Source organism: Maudiozyma barnettii (assembly GCF_903064755.1).
Source record: "Maudiozyma barnettii strain CLIB 1767 genome assembly, contig: KABA2_01, whole genome shotgun sequence".
NCBI classification, from domain to species: domain Eukaryota; kingdom Fungi; phylum Ascomycota; class Saccharomycetes; order Saccharomycetales; family Saccharomycetaceae; genus Maudiozyma; species Maudiozyma barnettii.
Window position 1 is genome coordinate 1381130 of NW_024545238.1, and position 23346 is coordinate 1404475.

Sequence of the window (23346 nt, forward strand, 5' to 3'; positions counted from 1 at the left end):
ACAGCTAGCAGTAAAATCTCCGGGAAATAACAACAAGACACACACAGGGAACAGGGAACAGAGCAGTAGGTACACTGCCTCGTGTAGCATGATGTCTTACTTAATACTGATGATAATAAGTAATTAGTTAATTAGTTGTTTGTGATGTAATGATAGAGAATATAAAATGTTGAGGGCGATAGGTCGTGTATATATATATATATATATATATATATAGATGCGCAACTTTAGTGTATTTATTTTTAACGACCAAACTTCTTTAGTTCTAAGTAACGCACCCATGGATACACTACTCCCGAGAACCCCATCGAGAGCCACATGGCAATATCACCTCCAAACTCACCAAATCTTCTTGCAATGGGCCCAATCCAGTAAACTTGAGCCATACCGACAACGACACCGGCTACACCGCATAAGAAGGCAAATGTAGCTGCATACCCATGTGTTAAGACGTCGTAGTTTTGCCATTCATCCCAGTTGTATCTATGGTGCGCTGCAATGTGTTTACGTTTCAATAAATGTAAGTTTGTAGCTCTTCTTCTTGTGCCTATTGTATCATTATCATCGTCATCTTGCGTTTTTGGGAATTCCTTTGTATACATGTGTAAAAAGTATCTCCTGAAGATTACATTTTCTTCAAATAATAATATGAAATACATGCTAATCCAATACCCAATCATAGGTAAGAAATTACCTAAGATGGTACTGAAATGATTACGTCCAACTAAAGCACATACCAAATAAATGATAGTACAGACAATACACCAGAACCAACGTGGGATTTTGCTACAGTACACACTTGATAATTGGATTGAAAATGCCGCTGAATAAGTATTGATGATATTGTTTGATACCAGACTTAAGATTAAGATCACAACACAGAATTTACCAAACCCATTCCATCTTGCAAAACCAGACCATAACAAACCACCCATGCCGTGGGCTGTGTATTCATCATTCCAAGGTTGATATGTCACCGCAACAGCAGCTAGCAGTACACCAAGTACACCGACAAATAAAGTAGGCACCAAAGTACCAAATAATGTTAATAAGAAAACTTTGTATTGAGCTGTGTCTTCTGGAAATAAAATATAATAATCGGCAGTGATAGACCCCCATGTTGAAGTAATACTGTAGCATAACGAGAAGAAACTTAACCAGTTACCTTTTATTGTATCCTTTGGTACCGTAGAGTTATCTATAGCATGGATCAAATCATATTTATCACTAGAGGAGATGTACAATAGAAGAAAGGTAGTCAATACAGGGACAGCTAAATATGTCTCCACTTTTAATACTTGTTTGATACCAAAAACAGCCACAAAGAAAGAACATAATGTGACTATAAGAATACCAACCCATACAGGAACTTTATCATTAGAGATGGCAGCCAACATTTCACCACCAACAACAGAATTCACAACAGACCAACCAAGTACACCGATAATAGCCGCCAAAGCAATTAATTTAACTGACCACCAACCAAACAAGTAACGTGCTGTAACCATTTGTCTACAACCTGATTGAGGTCCCATTGTGGAACAGTACGCAGCAATAACACATCCAATAGCCATGCCGATAAGGCCCGATACGAGAGATTGGTTAAAGTTTAATTCAAAAAGCAAAGGGCCCAACAAGAATGATGACATCGATGATAACCCACCAGTAGCACTTAGCCATAAACCTGCTACATGTAAAAACAATTTAGAAGAACCACGTTCATATGGAGGAATTCTATCTATACCTGTGCTCTCCACACCGATGTTATCCAGTCGTTTAGAGAGATATGTAAGTTTATCAACTATCCCCGAATGAAATCTATTTCCTGGGGTTTGTTCTTGTTCTTGTTCTTGTTCCTCCTGTATCACTGAGTCTACTATAGTCACTGGAGTTATTTCTCTATGACTCTCAACATCGTAAAGGATCGATTGTTTCTCTTGCGTATACTCGAGATGCGACTCCTTTTCATTATTCTCCTTCGGTATCATGTTTCCAATAGAGAAGTATTATATTTTCCTGAGTTATTCTTTTGCTTCTTTCTAATTTTATCAAGAGTCTATAAATTCATATAACGTTACAATTATATATAGATATTTATTTAGAGGTTGCATCCATTGACTGATGGTGTATCTATTGCTTTATCAAAAATGTATGATTAATCAGAAGAATTTCAGTTGTGGTGATGAATGAAAATATATACAAATATTTATCATACTATATAAAGTACGCAGAAGCACGGACCAAAAAAGAAAAAAGAGAGCATTTCGGGTGTTGCGAAGAATGGAAATACAATGAGTGTCGCCGTATGCTGATGTAGATGTTGACCATCATTCTAAGTATTCTTCTGTGATGCTCTGCCTGGATGTTCGCTCTGATTCTTGGTCTATTGAGAGGGTGTGGAATATCAGAGTCACCTGTGAGGTATAGTTTGCAGAGGAGAGGAGTCAGTACAGACGGTAATGTGGCTTCATTCTATTTCATATGTAATTACTTTGCTTGCTTGTTGACTCATATAACACGGCATAATTTAAGATCACTGTGGTTAGGCTCATCTTTATAACGATTACTAGTGGTTCTAACAATATTCGTCAGGGCAAATTCGCAACTTTGGGAGAATAATTCCGAAGTGGCACTACCAACATGAGGTGTCACCGTTGATTGTAAAATATCATTTCTCAGAATGTCGTCTACTTTTGGTTCATCGTGAAAGACGTCAGTACCAATATGTCTGATTTGTCCATTAATTATAGCTTCGGTGACGGCTTCCATATCTACAATATCACCACGGCCAACATTGACCAATACAAGTTCTTTATTACATTTTTGTAAGAATTCAGAGTTGATTAAATGATAAGTTTGTGGAGTCGCAGGTAAAGCCACTACAACAGCATTGAATTGATTCAATTCAGAATCATCATTCTCAGATAATAAAGTCTGGATATTATGAAATTTCCAATGGAATCCACCTTGATCTTTCACATCAGCTTCATGTCTTGCTGCGTAATGAACTTCCATTCCTAAACCCATTTGTAATTTTATAGCAATTTGTTTACCAATGGATCCCAATCCAAGTAAGAGACATTTTTTACCCTTTGGGGAGATAGCAAGCATTTTATTAGATAATTCATGTCCAAATGCAAACTTATCAGCTTCCGGTGAATTTGCCATCGTGGATCTTGCTTTAACAGTATGTCCATTTTCACGTAATATTGTTTGTTGATAACTGAATTTCCTGAAACCCTCTAAAACATGCCATAGAGCACAATCTGCTACATCGTTACCAACTAAGTCTATTTGAAATTGGGTTATTAGAGAATCAGGTTGTGCATCTTGATAGTTATATAGTGCAATGTTATGTTCCTTTAAGGCACCAAGGTCGTAGCCATTATAACCACGAGAACATAAGGCAATACATCTTAAAGTATCAGAAGGGAATAAAGGATGATTTATTAATTCAGGAGTAAGACCACCGATCATTGGAAAAGCACCAAATCCACCATAAATCGCAACAATATTGGCATTCTTCTCCTTTAATGATTTCAAGCATGTAAGAAGTTTGTCTTTGGAAGTAATCTCTTGAATAACACAATCGTATTCAGATATAAAGTCTGGTTGCTTCAACAGTGGTGAATCCACATTTGGTGTTTGCATACATAATATAGTTTTCTTCATGATGTAAATTTTGTTCTTTTAACTTTATATTTCCAGTTACGGTAAGAGGTAACAAAATGGGTTCAATGTCTTATATATTAGCAAACATACAACTTTTTTTTTAACATTGTTATTTCATATGATTAGATTTTTGGATGTGGTATATTTTTCAAGACAAAAGAGAGCGGGAGAAAGTTCTAAGCAGGGGTGTATTTTGTTTTTTCCAAAAGATTAATAGATAAGATAAGTACATCCCTCTTAGTTTCTTTCATAATTGTTTAAATTCGAGTGGAATCTCGAGTTCCTGCCTCAACGCATACTGATCAATATTAAAACGACTGCAAAGGTAATCTGCCAAAATTTCAATTCCATCAGTCAATGATTCTAATTCCTGACGCATTGAGGTGGCTCGTTGCGTCTCTGATTGAATTCTCTCCGTGCTCCAACATAAATTATGCCTTTCCAAGAGACCAATCTCCTTTGATAATGTCATTTTTTCTTTATATAATTGTGTTCGTCTTTCTAACAAACTATCTCTTCCTTTAAAATTAGTCCTTTGCTCTGACTCATTTTCCAGATCTTGTTTCATCTTCTGAATGCGAGTACCACTCTGCGTCATCTTGCTTTCAATCGTCAAACATTGCTTTATAATATGTCGTTGTGTCTCCTGTGGATACATGTAATATACGTTAATTATCCCACATTTACAAGTGTCTAAGAGTAGAGGATACTCACACATGACACCATCTAGCATCTCTTTCAATTGTTGTGAAGGTGCTTTGACAGGACATTTCTTTTCAAATTCTTTTTGTGTGAATATATTCTCCTGGGTAAACGTTTGAAGATATTCTACTAGTTGTTGTTTCTTCTTATCTGATGCCTGTGGTACCATTTCTTTATGTATTGGTAGATTAGCCGCCAATCTAATTTCCTGTTCTGGTGTCTTTTTCTGGTTATCTGGTAGTTAAAAGAGTAATATTATTTATAGACCAATGACTCACACTTTCCTAGTATATATATTCACTCCACCAGTTCAAAGATACTAACAAACCCCCAGGTAACTCTCTTTCCACATTATATTAGTTCCAATGAGACCTCCATCAAGTATCATTTAAACGAAAGTTCGCTATTCTGTTACGTGAAATTCCACTCGGCGCGGTATTTCATTTTTCTATTTAACTTCCCCCATTCAAAGCATAGAAAATGTAAACTATGTTTTTATTGTTATATATAGGGGAATAGAAGAACATGTATATACTTTTAATAGGTTAACTTTGTAGAAAGGTATCAGCACCATACTTTATATTGCTAATCAGCTAGTTTATATATTGAGGCCAAGTTAAAGATGAAGTATATTCCTACTGGGAGATTTAGCAGGGCTAGGACCCATGCACAAGTTAGAGATAATAATCGTCATCATAATGACAATGACTACAGTGACTACGGTGACAGTGATGACCGTGGTTACAACAACGACCGTTATGATGATCGTCGTTCCGAGGATAATAGGAGACCTCCTAACAGGTCTCGTGGAAGTTATGGTAGTAGTAGTGGTGGTAGCAGTGGGAGACGTTTTGACGAATCTAACGTTCAAGAGACTCTGAAGGATATGATTAATTCACCTGAGAATAGAAACAGATGTGGTGAGTGTCAGGCTACATTTCCAACTTGGTGTTCCACTAACCTTGGTGTGTTTTTATGTGGTAGATGTGCCTCTGTGCATAGAAAATTGTTAACTAATCGTTCGGATGAAGTATTTTCTAATTTGAAATCGTTATCCCTAGATAGATGGACTAGAAACGATTTGGAAGAAGTAAGAAATATGGGTGGTAACAAAGGTAATTTACAGTTTTGGAACCCGAAGGGTGAACCTTTCCCCTTTGATGGTGATGATGACAAGAGTCAAGTGGAAATGTTTATTAGGGACAAGTATATTATGGGGAAATTTAAATATGAAGCTATAAGACCTGAAGATTTTGGTAACTATAATAATCGTTCAAACAGCCGTGGTAGTAATAATAGTACTGATTATAATAGACGCGATAACTACAAGGACTATACCAGTGGAAGAAGTAATAGCAGTAATTCCAATAGATCCAGAGGTAATAATAATGAGCAATCTTACTCTAGAGAGAACGTGGCACGTGAGGAACCTGCATATCCTGCTGCAGTTGCAGTTGAAAGAAACCCAGAATTACCAAAAAGACGTCCTACTGTTGTCGGAGGAAGACCTGCGGTATTCGATGGTAGTGCAACTTTAACAGCTGGGGCAGAACCATCTATGGTTACTACCCAAGCTACCGGTTCTATGCAACAGTATTATGATCCAAATACGGGGATTATATACGTTGATCAACAGCAACTAGCATTGCAACAGCAGCAGCAACAAGCAATGTTACAACAACAGCAACAAATGGCGTTACAACAACAGCAACAAATAGCACAACAACAACAAATAGCACAACAACAACAGATGGCTGCTATGCAAAACCAAGCACAAAAGAACGCTATTATGGGATTATATCAACGACCAGATCTGTATACTTCCCCTGTTGAAGTTAGTAACACTCACCCACTTTCTACCCAACTTACCCAACAGCAGTTGCAGCAACTACAACTTCAGCAGCAGCAGCAGCAGCAGCAATACCCAACGGGACAACAACCTTTCATGTGAATACTATTATCAACATCATTCAGAGGAAGGTAAAAACAAACATCGTCAAAACCAATAGGTAAAAGAGTCATCCGTCGATTGTTATTGCAACTTTCTCTGTCTTTTCTGTTGCGATTCTATTGTGGCAGAATGTGTCTGTCTCTGCGGCGTCTTCTTCGTGGGGAACGTAAACATCGCCGGCCCTTATTTTTTTACAGTCAGGATTATTAATAAGTCAATAAAAATGTGTGTGTGATGTATATATACAACGATGCTAATACAACAATATATCTATATTTAATGTTTAATTTATAATTTATAAAAGACAATAGGAAAGGGATGAGTTTGAAAGGATAGAAAGAAACTAAGCATCTTTTCAACATTATCATTATTATTCTTTACATATAAGGAGAGACATATTATTTAAATCATAATACATTAGTTTAATCCTTTATAATAATAATATAAATACAGATTAAAATTTTGGGGTGTGCTAAAAATTAATACACACACACATATATTAAATATACTTCTAAGTATAAACACAAGTTACTCGTACTTATTTCATTGGTTAGTGATTAACGTATATTATTTTATTTCATCGATATTACTACTATTATAATCATCTTTTTTGGCATTAACATTTAAATACATACATACACACAATAGAAAGACAAGCGATGAGTGGACTTCAAAGTAGTAATAAGACAGTACCCTCTGTTATAGCAAATGGGACTTATACGGTGGAGAAAGAAATAGGTAAAGGTTCTTTTGCCATAGTATATCGTGGGCATTTAACAAGAAACCCAAGTGATCATATTGCTGTTAAAGCCGTAAGTAGGTCTAAACTAAAGAATAAAAAATTATTAGAGAATTTAGAGATAGAAATAGCTATATTGAAAAAAATCAAACATAATCATATTGTAAGTCTTATAGATTGTGAGCGTACGCAAAATGATTTTTATTTAATTATGGAATATTGTGCATTAGGTGATTTAACATTTTTAATCAAGAAACGTAAAGAACTCATACAAAATCACCCTTTGTTACAAGAGATATTCGAAAGATACCCACCTCCCTCAGAGACACATAACGGTTTACATCAAGCATTTATATTAAATTATCTTCAGCAGTTAGCATCGGCGCTAAAATTTTTAAGGAGTAAAAATTTGGTTCATAGAGATATCAAACCACAAAATTTATTGTTATCAACACCAATGATAAACTATACCGATTCACAAACTTTTCATACATTAGGCTATGTTGGAGTCTATAATTTACCGATTTTAAAGATTGCTGATTTTGGATTTGCTAGATTTTTACCAAACAGTTCATTAGCTGAAACATTATGTGGTTCACCTCTATATATGGCACCAGAAATTCTAAATTATCAAAAATATAATGCAAAGGCAGATTTATGGTCTGTAGGGACAGTCGTTTATGAAATGTGTTGCGGTAATCCACCATTTAAGGCATCAAATCATTTGGAACTGTTTAAAAGGATTAAGAGAGCTAATAATCATATAACCTTCCCAACTTATTTTGATAAATTTAATGGTGGTAATGATAGTATCATCGAGGATATGAATTCAATATCACTAGAAGAGAAGAATTTTCATGATATTAATGACGATTTAAGAGACTTGATATGTTCTTTGTTGACTTTTGATCCAAAGGATAGACTTGGGTTTGATGAATTTTTTAATAATAAATTAGTAAATATGGATTTATCAAGATACGAAATTGATAGTACAAATAATATTGAAACAAAATCAAAGAATATACAAGAGAGTAATATGTTTATATCTGAATTTTTATCACCTAAATCGAGTTTACCAAATAGAATATCATCAAACACTGCATTTAATAAAGATAATGATATGGTAGGTGATCCTTCAACACAACTGTCAACCCCTAAGAGAAAAAATTTACCACTGCAAAAAATTAGTTCAAATATTACTAATAGAGGAATTAATAATAGTGATTTGATCTTAGAGAAAGAATATGTCGTGGTTGAAAAGAAAAGTGTTGAAGTTAATGAATTGGCAGATGAATTTGCTAAAAATACAAATATCGATGCCGAAGAGCATCAACAACAGAGTACAATAAATTTAAAAGATCAATCCGTTAATAATAAAAATGGTAATAGTAAACTACTGTTAGCAAACCAAACATCTTCTCCAGTGGGAACAGAGAGAAACTCAAATAGAACTCTATCTAATAATAGCAGGGGTAGTAGGAGAGCATCATTAATCGAAAGAAGATTATCACTAAATTCCCTGAATCCAACGAATGCATTATCGAGAGCCCTTGGTATTGCTTCCCTTAAATTATTTGGCGAAACGTCCCCAACACAAGCACAACAGCAACAATTAATTCAACAGCATAGAGGTGGAACATCGTCCTTTGCTTCACCTTCGATTTTTAGTACGCAAATGTTCAATGATCTTACTGAAAAGATTATCCTAAGAATCAACAAAGATGAAAACTCACAACTGACCAACAATGGTGGATTGGTAATGGATAAAAGTACTATTCAAAAATTAAATATAACAGAAATTGTGCATACTTTAGAAATTCTATCTGCAAAGGCATTCGTTATTTATTCATATGCGGAAGTTAAATATGCTCAAATTATTCCAATCATGTCGAGACATCACGACAGTCAAACTACATTACCTGGAAAAAGACTAAGTACAGGAAGTTGTGCGATAGATGATGAAGACGAGGAGGCTAATATATCTGATTTACAAAAGGAACAGCCCTGCAAGATCGATGACATAGATTTAGTTTTATACAAGGAGGCCATTACTTTATACTTGAAGACTCTCGAGATATTAAGTAAATCTATGAAGATAACTTCATTATGGTGGTTTAAGCAAGTTGAATTGCATCCGACTTCACAGGGACCTCCATCATCCTTAAGACTAAATTTATTGGTGCAATGGATTCGTGAAAAATTCAATGAATGTTTAACGAAAGCAGAATATATAAGAACCAAACTTGTGGAAAACGATCTAAATGACCACACTGAAGGTATCTTCTTAGAGAAGCTATTGTATGATCGTGCATTAGATATATCCAAGAATGCCGCTAAAATGGAACTGAATGGCCAAAATTTAACATCATGTGAACTTTCTTATGCTACATCTCTTTGGATGTTAGAAGTTATCAGGGATGACACTAATGATATTGTAGATGATGATGAGACAAAAGATATTACGGAATCGTCCTTGGGTGAGGATGATAAAGAGGTTATTAATAAATATATTCAAAGCATTTCTGGGAGATTGAAGGCATTAAGATTGAGATTGAATATTCCAAATGTTATTCCAGTTGATAAACATCTAATCTAGTACGTATCACATAGTAAATTATATTCATTGTTATTTTCATTTGTCTTTTTTCACTTTTTTTCGTCACCTTTTTAATATTATCGCTCTAATATTTTACATATACATCTAATACATGTCTATATTATAAATAATTATCAGAATTATCAGATCAAATGATTTATAGATATTTTAATATTTATTTCCAAATACTTTCTTAAAAATGTGTAGGTAAGTTTTTTTTTATCATTACTCATGTATTTATTAATATTACAAAAAAGAAATTATTTAAAGTTATCATGCAAATTTTTTGTCGTTAGTTAGTTCAATTGTTGTTGTTATTTTTGAGTCATCAATTAGTAGTTCGTCCACGACCTCTACGAGCCTTTCGTGGACTAATTTCAAAAAATAATTCACTATCAGATTCATTTGTATCATCTACTTTCTCAGGGGTTAAGATATGATCATTTCTAGGTAGAACCAAAGAGTTGTTTAGACTAGGTAATCTATTCATTGATAATATACTTGCATTAGCTAAAGGTATTGCCATGTGATAATTGTCCTGAGATAGACAAGATGAAAATGATGAAAATGATGACACAGATGAAGATATTAAATTATTATTTGAACTTTTAGTATTATCATTATTACTATTGTTATCGTTATTATTATGATTATTGAAAAAATTTCCTATTTTAATGTTCCGTTCTTGTTCTAAAGAATCCTCGGATTTTTCCATGAAATGTTGTTCATTGATTGGTAAAACATCCTGATACTTATTTTCAAGACTACCTATCTGAGGTATATCGATAGTGCTTGGTGTTTCACTCTGTGTTCTGCTTAAATTTTCTGGAGTCCTGCTCCTTACTCCATTGTAGCGATTAGGATGGTTTGATTTCGTACTAGTGAAGTGTATGATAGATGACGTTGAGGACAGCGAACGTCTACTACTGCTGTCGACATTCTCCAGTGGAGTCATCATTAAATTTGATGAAAGTGAGTGCCTTAAGTTTGGTCTTTTTAAAGTGTATGCATTGCTGTCCGATTGTTTGGGTGGTTGTGCTTTTGGTTGATTCATAAAATATGATTCTGTATAATAACTATCTAGAGATGCGAAGGAAGATGTCAGAGGTAAATCTATAACTTCATTATCTACGTTCATATTTTCCTTCTCGGCATCGTTCTCGGCATCGCCTTCAACATCACCTTCAATATCATCATCATTGTCTGAGAATGTTTCAGAAGAAGAACCATTACTATAATTCATCAATGATTCTTGAGTCACTGGGTCATATATATACCTTTCTGTCAGTACAAATGGATCATGTAATAAATCATCAATGGACGGTCTCTCTAATGGGTTTTTCTTTAACAATCTCAAAAGCAAAGACTTAGCCGCACTATATTCTTCATCGTTAGGTATTTTTTCAATATCAGATTGAATTGATTGTATTGATTCGATTGTTGGATATGATGGTTCATCATTAATAATCATTTCAAATAAACCCAAATCAAATTCTGAATAAAAAGGTAATTCTCCAAAGACAAGACAAAATAAGGTGATTCCTAAAGCCCAAATATCCGATTTAAAACCAACTTTCAAGAATAATTCATCACTATCCTTTGATATATTGAAAAAGGACCAAGTGTCATTTCCAAGACAAATCTCTGGAGAATAAAATGCTGGAGTCCCCACTGTCTTATTAAAGAATGTCAAATAATTTTTCGTTGAAAGTGAAATAATTTTAGATACACCAAAATCTGATAACTTTACAGTTCCATTTCTATCCACTAACAAATTTGCAGGTTTAATATCTCTATGAATAATATTTAAATCGTGTAAAAATTTCAAACCTTTAACGATATCAGTGAACATTTCTTTACATCTCGTCATGGTAAACTGTGATGGTCCCTGCGCTTTTACTCCATTAATATTACATGAATGCCATTTGATTTCACCCAGTTTACAATATTCTAATATCAAATAAATTTTATTTGATCTATCATCATTAATAATTTCAAACAATTTAATAATATTATTATTTCTATTATTAATCATTGAAAAAATTTTAATTTCATTACTAATTATTGCATGGTTTGAATTCTTATTTAATATTTTAATTGCCACAATCTTGTTACATGAATATCTGAAACCTTTTTTAACTCTACTATAATTTCCTGTACCTAGTTCTTCCAAAATTTCACAACTATTTAAAAAATTTAATCTTGATATTGGATTATAAGAAATTGATACTTTATCGGTCTTTATTATTGAACTGTCGACATCGTTCCAATCGCACGTTATATTGTTATTGTTATTATTATTATGTGGAATATATGAATTCATATCAATAAAATAAATTTAAAATCATAAGTTTGTTAATTATTTTGAGTGATCTTCTTTCATAAGAATGATGTTATTAGCATTTAGATATCTGCACTATATTACGTTGTCTAATATATATTGACAGACCTTTGTAGGAAACTGGACGTGAATGATCTTGATTCTTTTTTTTTTTAGTTTTACTCTTTGATATGAACAAAAGAAACTCAACAAGTATTATTATATAATTAATTCCATTAATGTTGAAGATAAAAGAAACATGTCAAAGACTACAAAAATAAAAAATAGAAATTAAATAATCCCGATACAAGTAAACTTATTATATTGACACCGACAAGCAGCATGAATTTTATCTGGGGAAAATAAGAAAAGATGATTATTACAACTGAATGAAAAATATATTTGCGTTATATAATCAATTCTTCAATATTGCCTTCTTTTTGTCTTAACTATGGGGAAGGGAGTATGACATAAGTTGATTGCTATATAAAAATTGAGAGAGTGGGAGTGGGAGTGGGAGTGCAGGTAGTAGATATATATATCTATATATCAAATTAAGAAAACAGCCCACATAAAGTAATTATTTGTTTCTTTGTTTGGTTGTCAATCGAGTTCTTACCCCTTTCCTTCCTGTTTTCTTCCCCGGGATATTCTCCCTAAAACAAAGCAATACACAGTTTAATGGCCGTCGAAATATTTTTAGTATATATGACGTGCAACACAGGAAAATAATAACAACAACTTTTTTCTCCGCACGTCACGTGAATATCTTGTGACTGTTCCAGGTATCCGGGTAATCATAAACTCGAAACAGTACATAGAGAGACAGTTCCATTTCTTTCTAGTAACACTTTTTTTGCTAGATTGATATCTCAATTGCTACAATCAACTTCAATTATATGTGATATTTATCTATGTATGTTACCTTTTCTTTGTATTAACAGAACTGAAGTTTTCTAACGGGAATGGGGCAATAAATATATAAGCATATGAGGAGAGTGGGGGAGGGGGGAGGGGGGACTTCGGAAAAACTAAAAAAATATTATTTGAATTTCACCACCCCCACCTCCCCGGTGACGGAATGTCCAGATCTGCGACAAATAATATATATATATATATAAATTATGGGAAAAAAACCTACAGAGCGAATGGTTACCATAACAATGAATCAAGAGATATAAAGAAAAAAAAGACGGAAAGTCTCCCCGAGATAATATTAGTTATTGTAGTTTTTCTTGTTAGAGAAATGAAATGTATTGCAAAGAGCATTCGAGGAAAATATGAGCGTTTATGTAAGTATCTCGTGGTAAGGAGGGTTGCAAATTAGGGTTAAACATTGAAATTTTTGAAATTTTGTTAGAATATTTTCAAGGGCTTTTTTGTCTGTTCTCTCTTTAAAACTTTTCTTACATAGATATCTACGTATATTTCTAAAAATGGAAACAGCATTAAAAAAGCACATATATAATTGTTGTGGTTTTTAATTTCATTCTTATCATTTAATTAAAAAGAAAAAATAAGATCGTATTACATTCACATTCATTTCAGGATGTAAGTAACCTTGTTAAATTATCAGTTGATTTTACTCTTTACTTGTGCAAGTTGTCTTAGAAACGTGACTTTCCCTTTAAGAACCGTCATTTCTCTTTATGAATGCATATATTATATAAAAAAGTATTATCTCTTGTACGTACTTTCTATTCCATATTATGTGTTGTTCTGCTTCCTTTCCCCTTCTCCCTCTCCCTCTCACTCTCCTACTTCGTTTCGTTTCGTTCAATACTTAAAAAGAAAAGCCGAGAGAGAAAGAAAGTAGCAAAATAACCGTTCATTTATGGGCTTTGTTAAATATTATTAATACAACTGGGTGTGGTGATTGGGTTGTTGATTCATATATTAACATATACGTATCGAATCCATTTTAAAATATATATGTGTAATAAGAAAGTAAGGATCAAATAGTTATAGCAGTTACAATATATTTTAAAAGAATTTCATTTAATCCAACTAGGGTTTTGTTATATTGTATAACTAGTTTAAGAATAGACTAATCTATATATATATATATATCCATAATTTTCTAACAAGTAAATAGTACTTGAATGAAATAATCGTATCTACTCGTAGTAATAATACTCTCTCTCTTTTATATTTAAAGAAAGTCTAGAACATGTCATCGTTTTATATATTAACTAGTAATAACTAGTTAATATATATAAAGATTATTTGACAGTTTCTAGTTTCTCTACTCTATTTCTCTGTTGTTACTGCTATATGTATCATCATCTAACTAGCTCGTGTAATAATTGTAAGTCCTTCTCAACGTAGAGAGTGAGATGCAATGTGATTTCGTTTTTTTTCCCTCTTAAATAATAGTAATAACAAATTTTCATGCATTCTTTGTTTCTTCTTCCTTATTAAATTATTAATAAATTTGTGGTTCTTCTTCTAGTAAATTTCTTATTGCTTTCCGAGTGCATATTTATTGAAGAAGAGGAGGCATCGTAATATTATTATTATTATTATTATTATTATTATTGCTGTTCTCTACTTGGATTCTGATTATACGCCCTCTTTTTTTGTGCGTGGTTCTCTCTCCCCCTTTCTTTCTCTCTTATTATGTTGAATTTGATGCGATTCGATTTGATTCGATTCGATTTGATTCGATTTTGGGGTTGAGTTTGGGTGTTCGGGTATATGATTGCTTAGTACCTATATTGTATACATATTGCACAGTAGAGTAAGTAGTGTTGGTAATAGTACTAGTACTAGTAATACAACATAATAGTAATATAATTAATGGTATTTGGGTTGAGTTGAATTGAGTTGAGTTAAATTGAGCTTTAAAGGCATTAAATCATTTTAGTAGTGAGTAGCCTTTTCCTACACTTATTAACCTCTCTTTCAATTATTATTATTATTATTATTATACCCTGTTCTTATTTTTTACATAGTAATAATTATTATTACTATTGCTATTGCTGTTGCTATTCCTTTTTTTCTTCTTCTTCTTCTCTGCTTTTTTATCTTTGGCTTTCTTAATAATGTAATATGTGATGCCACCGTTTAAATAGTTAAAAGTAGAATTTATTAACACTTATCATATATATACATCTTGCTAATATATTTTAATTTTATTTATTTTATTTCTTTACTTTTTTATTTATCAAATATTATAATTTAATTCATTCAAGAAGAACAATTGATCATTCAAATATACTAACATCAATTCCATTTAATAGATTTATATATATATATAGATATATCGAATTGTTATTGTGTCTTTGTTTGATAGATTGAAATATTATACATATATAAAGAAAGAGAACCCATTTTCTCTAAGATCATTCATTTTAATTTTTTTGTTATTTCCTCTCCTAGGTAATATTATATTTGCGTTGTTTTAAAAATCTTTTAGGTATTTCGTTTTATATTCACTAAGATATTAAATTATACTAAATTAAATTATCTGGTTACGTTGAGATCATTCTAATTCTAAGAATTTGTTCTCTGTTTTCTTTTTTCTTTTCTTTTCTTTTCCCCTGTTTCTCCTATTAAATATATTTAAGACATACTTTACAAGTACTAAAAAAAAATAAGAATATCAAAGCAATCGTTTCTAAAAGTATTAAAAAAGAACCCATATCATCATCATAATTCTCACTGCTTATGTCGTATAACCATCAATCTCAATTGTCGGTCAACTCCATTCAATCGGTAATAGAACCAGTGACTCCTCCTCCCATTGGACAAATGAATAATAAGAAAAATCATCAAAAGACTCAATCCCTAGATTTATCCACATTTAATCAATTCATCGCATCTACAAATTCTCATTCTCCTATGTTAACCAACAATAATAATGTAATGTTTTCTCCTAAAGATGGGAATGGGAATGGGAATTTACCACTTATTGTGGAATTTGATAATGTACCAATGAAAGAGAATTATAATAATAATAATAATAATAATAATAAATATCGTTCTTCACAACAGAGAGGCTTTGGTAAACATAGTAGTAATAATAATAATAACTTACAGAATAAAAAATCAAAGGCAAATGGGAAATACCATCATAATAATAGTAATAGTAATAAGCATAACAGTGGGAATTCTAAAGGTAAATATAATAATAATAATAATAATAATAACGATAACGGCAATGGTAATTCTTCACCTTCTTTGTTGTCTTCTAGTTCTGTAACCCCTTCGTCAATCGAGGACATTAATTCAACATCTTTAGAGGAATTGGATTATGTGAAATTGGCAACTGATCAATTTGGTTGTAGATTCCTTCAAAAGAAATTGGAATCAAACTCTCCAAATGAATCAAATCTTGTCAGAGATCTAATGTTTGATCAAATCAAACCTTACTTCATTAACTTGATTCTAGACCCCTTTGGTAACTATTTGATTCAAAAGCTTTGTGAATATTTAACAATTGAACAAAGAACTACATTGATTAATTCCATTTATCCTCATGTGTTTAAGATCTCCATCAATCAGTACGGTACAAGATCGTTGCAAAAAATTATTGACACTGTAGATAATGAAGCACAAATTGATTTGATCGTTAAAGGGTTCTCTACAAGTTATACATCGATCGAGCAAATAGTTGTATTGATAAATGATTTGAATGGGAATCATGTAATTCAAAAATGTATCTTCAAATTCCCTTCTACAAAATTTGATTTCATCATTAATGCTATAGTCGAAAAGAATAACATTATCACAATCTCTACTCATAAACATGGATGTTGTGTCTTACAGAAATTGTTAAGTGTTTGTACTTTACAACAGATTTATACAATATCTATCAATATTATCCAATTCTTACCAGGTTTGATCAATGATCAATTTGGGAATTATATTATCCAGTTTCTATTAGATATCAGAGATTTGGATTTCTATTTGTTAGTCGAGATATTTAACAAATTATCCACCGATTTATGTCAATTGTCTTGTTTGAAATTCTCATCAAATGTTATCGAGAAATTTATCAAGAAATTATTTGGTGCTGTCATCGGTGCTGTTAAAGGAGAAACTCATCCAAATATGACTGATGAAGTCATGAATAATTTAATGAACATCTTATTGACTATCATCGATATTTTCACCATGAAATTGAATATTCTTATTAGAGATAATTTCGGTAATTATGCATTACAAACTTTATTGGACTCCAAGAATTATTCCATTATCTTAGAATATAAAGGTAATGATTACATTTTGAAAAACAATCCAAAGTTTTTGAACTTCTCTCATGACTTCACAACCAAGGTCGATATTTTGATTCGTCTAACAAAGGACTTGTTGCCAAGTATCAAGACCACTTCTTATGCAAAGAAGATCAAATTAAAAGTGAAGGGCTACGCAGAATTATGTGACATCGATTTCAACGACACAACACAAACTGTTTCAAACTTGGTTAGTTCCCAAGAACAGAATAGTAACAACAGGGTATTAGCTACTTCTTCTCACAATACATCGCTTCAAGTTTCTGAAAATCAAAGAAAGCAACATCAACGTCATGTATCCTTGCCTGCAAATGCATACCATAGAAGAAACAGTAGCAACGTACTATCTGTCAATCCTGCTTTTGCACCTTTAGCTTCCCAACAACAACAGCAACCACTCGGTACTATCCAAACCTCGATCTCCAACATATTTAATTCTCAAAATTCTTCACCTTTGAGTATCAACCAACCCCAACAAATGGAGTATCTGACCGAACAGCCATTTATGCCGTTCGCCACCAACACCAACACTACAGCTAACAATGGTTTGTCTGTTCCAAATGGTCTAAGTTATGATGATGACTTTGATTTGGCTAAGCCATTAGCTAACCTGACTTTAAATTCTGGTATGATCTCTTCCCAACCTCTATTTTTCATGAACGAATTAGGTACAACAGCTGGTAATAATAACAGAAATGTTAGTACAAGTAGTAGTTCAAGTAATCTGCTGCAAAACATTAGTTATAGTTCTACTAGTAGTGCCACTGTGAATAGTTCTAACCCAAATAACAATTTTATGACCGCCCCAACATTAATGAACACATTGAACATTGCATACAACCCAAATGATAGAAATAACTCCAGTAACTTTAATGATTTCAAAAATATGGCCTTACAACCTCAACAAAGAGTTGTCAGTAATCCTTTTCCTAATCAACCTTTCCAAACAATGGGTACGAATCCTGGAACTACAACAAATGGAACTCCTCACATATATGCTAACAACGCCAATAATGGTACCCTACTTGGCAGTATCAACAACATTCCAAATGTGAACGGAAATGACAGCTTTGATGATTCGTTCGGCTATTTTTGATATGTGAAAATGGTCTTAAAATAATGATGTACATTATTTTAAACCTTATATCTTCTCTTCTCTTCTCGTGTATAAAGATTAAAAGAGAAGAAGTTAAAAAAAATTTAAAAAATTAAAAACAAAAAAAACTCAAACTTCCTACATTTATATTATTATTACTATTATTTTTTCAATTAGACTGTGTCTAAACTCTGGGACCCAATAGAACTTTATTTGATATCCGTTTGTTAATTTCCAATCATCTAAAAATTTAAATCCAAAAAAAAACATTTTCCTTCATAGCCCTCATTCACATTGTATTTATACCCGTTTCTTCATTATATTCATGTTAAAACCATTCACTCATTCACATAATTATTTGCATACAAGTTTTATTGATATATTTATTCTTTTCATACCTGTTTTTTTTATTTTCTTTCTATGTTATTCCAACTCATTCATTCATTCATTCATACATATATATATTTTTTTTTGATTTCTATTATCCCCTATAAAAACAGATGCGATTGCTCATTAACAACATCTTATAAAATTCATTTTTATCATTTATCCTATTGTACTCTACTATAAATTTACATTTTTACTGTCCACTATCTAAGATACTGAAAGGGGAACTTTGTTCCCTCTTTTATTTATTTAATTATATAATTGAAGAAAATATATTAGACTCGACAACGTTTTATTTGTTACTGTTTGGAAGATTTATAAATATACTTAAAAAATGTAGGCACTGATTAATTTATTAATGGGAAGGGAAGAATTCGTAATGTTCTCGTTCGAAGATTGAAAGGACATTAATAATACTAATGAACTTACCTCTTTGCAGTTATTGTCGATATCGTATTTCTCAGGCTCTATAATATTCATACTAGAGCATTCATGTACGCAATTCATATTCTCATTCCTATAAACAGAGTTATTGTTAGTAAACGAAACGCTAGATAGCTTAAATCCAAATAAATGATCAGGAGGGTAATTCCTCAAGAAATCAAGAGAAGAGGCATAAGGGTGGCAATAGCAGTTTCCGTTCTGCTCATAATTTCTATGTCTCAAGGAGAACATTTCAAAATCATTCCGTTTTCCATAGCAAACATATTGTTCATTATCAGATATGGATAATATTTCGGTATCGTTGGTTGCATTCCTAAATTTTGTTACCAGAATTGTGGGATTAGCAGTAGTATAACTATCATTGGAATCCAATTCTAAGAGATCAATTATAAAGAGATATTGAAGCTCAGCATCTTTCATAAATCCAGATATCATTATTCTATTACCGGAAAGTGCTACTATAGATACAATTGATGAAACCTTACAGATATTTTTATAGCATTTAGTGGACAGTATCTCAGGTATCATTACTCCAGATTTTTTTGAAAATGTTAATTTGTACAGATATCCATTTCTTGTACCGCAATAAATATAACAGTGTGAAGTATTTTCGTCATAACAAGCTATAGCAGTTATATCAGATTGAGTGTTAAACTTAAGTTTTGTCTTGATGCTCATATTGTGCCAATTAAAAATAAAAAGTTTCTTCTTTACTGCTAGGATAGGGCCATAGCTGGTTGCAATAGAATCATTTATGTTATCAAATTCCTTCATTCCTAACTTTGTAAAACATTTCAAGTAGGGATTTTCGTTACTATTGAGCCTCAGGGAGTTAGAAATTTGATGAAATAAGTGCTGCGTTGTTGATGAAGGTAATTCATTCGGCCCAGACGTAGTTCTCTTTTGTTTTACTTTATAATGAATAAATATATTATTCCAAGACCTTTTCACATTAAAAATAGTCAATTCTTCAAACCTCGGATTAAAATTTAGCTCGTCAATCCCCGTTATGTTGTGTTCATAAGTTTTGATATCCCACTGGTTGTACTGCGTATCTTTTTCATAGACTAAAATTCGACCATCTGACAAGATACACCAGTATCTATAGCCACCACTGAAAGAAAACGAACCTAATAATTTATTTGAGTAACCTCCAAAAGTTATATCTATTGGTTTGATGGATAATTCGTTGAATAAATTGGCACCCCTTTCCTTCAGAGCCATGATATTGCAAATCACATATAAATCTTCATTAGTAAAAGCGGGGCTTCTAGTTGTTGGATCTTTCACATATTCCGAATAATCTAGAAAACATTTATCCCAATAAGTAACATTTTGATTTTGTAATTGTGAATCGAGCTTTTGCTTCTTAAATTGGTTACGTCTCTGTTGTGTTAATGGGAAGTATTTCCTTCTTTCAGTATCGTAATATAACCCTGGTAATTCTCTCGGTGGGTTAGACATTCATTGCAAGGTTATCTTACGTACCAGAAGTTAAATATTACCTATTTATAGGGTTATTTAGTTTGTATATATTACTTTTAATTCAGGTGTAACATCAGTACGTTTTATGACATATATATGTGGTGTTTGATGTAACTATTTTAATTTTCCATCTTATCGAAGGGCTTTAAATTTTTTGTATGCAATAAACGTAAAAAAATGAATAATTGTTGATGACAGTGGATTGAAAGATAGAGATTACGATTAGTCTATTTACTAACTTTTTTTTCTCTCTAGTTGTGTCTATTGGTGCAATAAGTCTATTTTCCCATTTTGATCCACCAACATAATCATGCAGAAGGGTATATTTTAAGAGTTGTAGGATCCCATTTAAAATCTGAGTCATTGACTGCCTCATTGAATTCTTCCCTTTTAAACAAGAATTCCCGTTCTTGAGGTGGTATTCTATAGTTTACAGAAGAAAGAAATCTCTTCATAGTCTTCTTATAGATTATTTTCTTTGAAGCAATTTTGTCTTCTTCTCTTTCTTGTGTTGTTGGAAAATCTAAACGACCATAACCAGGAGGTGAATCGGTTCTTTGTCTTAAATTATCAAATGGCATATCAAATGACATATCAAATAGTGGATGTTCTACTTTATCGTTCTCCATCTGTGCTCCCATTGGTTTCCCGGCTTTTTTATAGAATTCTTCTAATCTTCTCTTACCTCGTTTAACAGCAGAAACATCTTTATTTGGTTTAAAGTCTTCTAATATCCAAGGTTTTGAAATAAGTGGATTCAAATTGAAGTCAAATTTCTTTCTAGTTCTAATATGTGGGGACATGGCGTTGTTCTCCTTTCTATTAGTCTGTGCTGGATTAAGTCTAACTAGAGAATTTGGATCTTCCATCTTGATTAGTTTAGACTTCAAGTTTGTTTTATTAAGGTCATTCTCAGAATGCATATGAACTCTTTTCCCATTAGAATTACAATTTGCTCTTGAAAGTTGAACATTTTCTTCAAACTTAAGCAACTGTATTTCAGTCTTATCAGAATCACGAAACGAATCTGTAGAATCCTTGAGAGGCGAACTATATATGTTTTTATTCCCATCATAGTAGTTAGAATTATTTGATTCTTGTGTATTTGTTAACTCTATTTTGGAATTGGGTGGAATAAATACAGATGTACTATTTTTGTGTTCATCTAATTTGGAATGTCTTGAGGTTTCTATGACATTCTGACACAATATTTTACTTGATTCCAATTGTGTAAGTATAAGATCTTCGGTATCATCCGAAAACTCAGCCTCTGAGTTTTCCACATGTTCATTATCGTTTACTAAATTAATACTTCCAACTATATCTTTCTCGATGGGTTCTGCTATTGGCATTATGTTTGAGCGTGACTCCTCACGGGTTAATTGTTCTTCCTTTGGCAGTCTTCCATATTCTGTTTTTGATTCTATAGCTGACCGTTTTATTCTATTTCTAGGTTGATATAATCTCTTCCTCAGCTGGGTATTTATATCCTGCTGGACATCCAGTAATTCCTCGACACTTAATGTCAACAACACTCGGAGACCGGATAATAGTACATCTTCCTCATTATCCCTTGACATTAGTAGAAACGTATCTACAAAAGCATATCTTATTGATGATATCTGTGAAAATGTTTTATTCAGTTCTTAATAACCCATCGGGTCATCTTCTTATGTATCGTCTGTACAGTAGTTTAATATTGTCAATAAACCCGAAAGGATCACTTTGAACTTCAAATTCAAGAAAGTTTTAAAAATTTCCGGATCTGAACATCGATGAGAATACAAAGAGAGAGCAATAACCAGGTCTATCCTTCATTCTAATAAAATATAACCGATTAATCAGATATTACTTAAATTTCAAATTTAACTTCATACATTTTGGAAGGTATTTGTGATTCAGACTTCTTGTAGTAGTTTAAAATGTCATTGCATGATTATTTGTCAAAAACATACGGGTCTTCCTCGAATAAGAAGTCCAAGAACAGAAGCAAAGATGATAAAAAGGAGGTAAAGAAAGTACGGTCAGCAAACACGACTATAACAGAGTATATTTCACAAGATATTAAAGATATACCGAATAAATCAGGGCTAATAAATGATTCAAAATCTAAGAAGAGTTTATGGAAAAACCCAGCCACAAACGAAATAGTTGATGAAATCAAGAGAACCGGTATAGAAGCCAAAGATGATCAGAAGGTTGCTTCTTCAACTTCAATAGAACTCGTTTCTAAAGTTAATATAAATCAAAATGAAAGAGATACGATTCATAGAGATGAAAAAGGGCATCGTTTAACAGGAGAACAATTAACCCAGAGACTTGCAGATAGTGATTTAAGAGAAAAAATGAGATTAGAAAGATTGAATCAACTAAACAAAGGTGAAGTACAAAAATATATGCGGGAAAACGAACTAACATATGCATCGTTGAAGAGTCGAAATGGGCAATCTAATGCCAATAATGATTTTATAGATCCAGCCTCTGCATTCAGCAGCCATGATGAAACAGGAAATTCAAAAAATGTATCATTCTTAGGTAGGCGACAATATGATAAAATATCTTCTGAAAACAGATTTGGTGTTATACCTGGTGCTAGATGGGATGGAGTCGATAGATCAACAGGTTTTGAAGCAAAATGGTTTGAGCGGAAAGCTGAAATTGAACAACAAAAGGTTGAAAAGTTTACTATGCAAGAAGATTATTAGCATATCGATTGT

General features: G+C 32.3%; 10 protein-coding genes across 10 annotated transcripts; 4 read left to right on the forward strand and 6 right to left on the reverse strand.

Annotated features, from left to right (window-relative positions):
• Positions 1 to 242: 242 nt before the first annotated feature.
• On the reverse strand, positions 243 to 1988 carry TPN1 (Tpn1p; the record flags this gene model as incomplete). The annotated part of the gene is made up of 1 exon (XM_041548527.1): positions 243 to 1988. One exon carries the CDS (start codon positions 1986 to 1988, stop codon positions 243 to 245), a length of 1746 nt encoding a protein of 581 aa, XP_041404461.1.
• Positions 1989 to 2508: 520 nt separating this feature from the next.
• On the reverse strand, positions 2509 to 3672 carry KABA2_01S13310 (putative hydroxyacid dehydrogenase; the record flags this gene model as incomplete). Its single annotated transcript, XM_041548528.1, has 1 exon — positions 2509 to 3672. The coding sequence occupies one exon, from the start codon at positions 3670 to 3672 to the stop codon at positions 2509 to 2511; it is 1164 nt and encodes a 387-aa protein (XP_041404462.1).
• A 247-nt stretch (positions 3673 to 3919) lies between these two features.
• Positions 3920 to 4543, reverse strand: MND1 (Mnd1p; the record flags this gene model as incomplete). Its single annotated transcript, XM_041548529.1, has 1 exon — positions 3920 to 4543. The coding sequence occupies one exon, from the start codon at positions 4541 to 4543 to the stop codon at positions 3920 to 3922; it is 624 nt and encodes a 207-aa protein (XP_041404463.1).
• A 453-nt stretch (positions 4544 to 4996) lies between these two features.
• GTS1 (Gts1p) lies at positions 4997 to 6325 on the forward strand (the record flags this gene model as incomplete). The annotated part of the gene is made up of 1 exon (XM_041548530.1): positions 4997 to 6325. The coding sequence occupies one exon, from the start codon at positions 4997 to 4999 to the stop codon at positions 6323 to 6325; it is 1329 nt and encodes a 442-aa protein (XP_041404464.1).
• A 659-nt stretch (positions 6326 to 6984) lies between these two features.
• Positions 6985 to 9660, forward strand: ATG1 (serine/threonine protein kinase ATG1; the record flags this gene model as incomplete). The annotated part of the gene is made up of 1 exon (XM_041548531.1): positions 6985 to 9660. One exon carries the CDS (start codon positions 6985 to 6987, stop codon positions 9658 to 9660), a length of 2676 nt encoding a protein of 891 aa, XP_041404465.1.
• A 328-nt stretch (positions 9661 to 9988) lies between these two features.
• Positions 9989 to 11983, reverse strand: TOS3 (serine/threonine protein kinase TOS3; the record flags this gene model as incomplete). The annotated part of the gene is made up of 1 exon (XM_041548532.1): positions 9989 to 11983. One exon carries the CDS (start codon positions 11981 to 11983, stop codon positions 9989 to 9991), a length of 1995 nt encoding a protein of 664 aa, XP_041404466.1.
• A 3666-nt stretch (positions 11984 to 15649) lies between these two features.
• MPT5 (Mpt5p) lies at positions 15650 to 18313 on the forward strand (the record flags this gene model as incomplete). Its single annotated transcript, XM_041548533.1, has 1 exon — positions 15650 to 18313. One exon carries the CDS (start codon positions 15650 to 15652, stop codon positions 18311 to 18313), a length of 2664 nt encoding a protein of 887 aa, XP_041404467.1.
• A 714-nt stretch (positions 18314 to 19027) lies between these two features.
• On the reverse strand, positions 19028 to 20608 carry KABA2_01S13442 (uncharacterized protein; the record flags this gene model as incomplete). The annotated part of the gene is made up of 1 exon (XM_041548534.1): positions 19028 to 20608. The coding sequence occupies one exon, from the start codon at positions 20606 to 20608 to the stop codon at positions 19028 to 19030; it is 1581 nt and encodes a 526-aa protein (XP_041404468.1).
• Positions 20609 to 20937: 329 nt separating this feature from the next.
• SAE2 (ssDNA endodeoxyribonuclease SAE2) lies at positions 20938 to 22209 on the reverse strand (the record flags this gene model as incomplete). The annotated part of the gene is made up of 1 exon (XM_041548535.1): positions 20938 to 22209. One exon carries the CDS (start codon positions 22207 to 22209, stop codon positions 20938 to 20940), a length of 1272 nt encoding a protein of 423 aa, XP_041404469.1.
• Positions 22210 to 22551: 342 nt separating this feature from the next.
• On the forward strand, positions 22552 to 23334 carry BUD13 (Bud13p; the record flags this gene model as incomplete). Its single annotated transcript, XM_041548536.1, has 1 exon — positions 22552 to 23334. The coding sequence occupies one exon, from the start codon at positions 22552 to 22554 to the stop codon at positions 23332 to 23334; it is 783 nt and encodes a 260-aa protein (XP_041404470.1).
• Between the last annotated feature and the right edge of the window lie 12 nt (positions 23335 to 23346).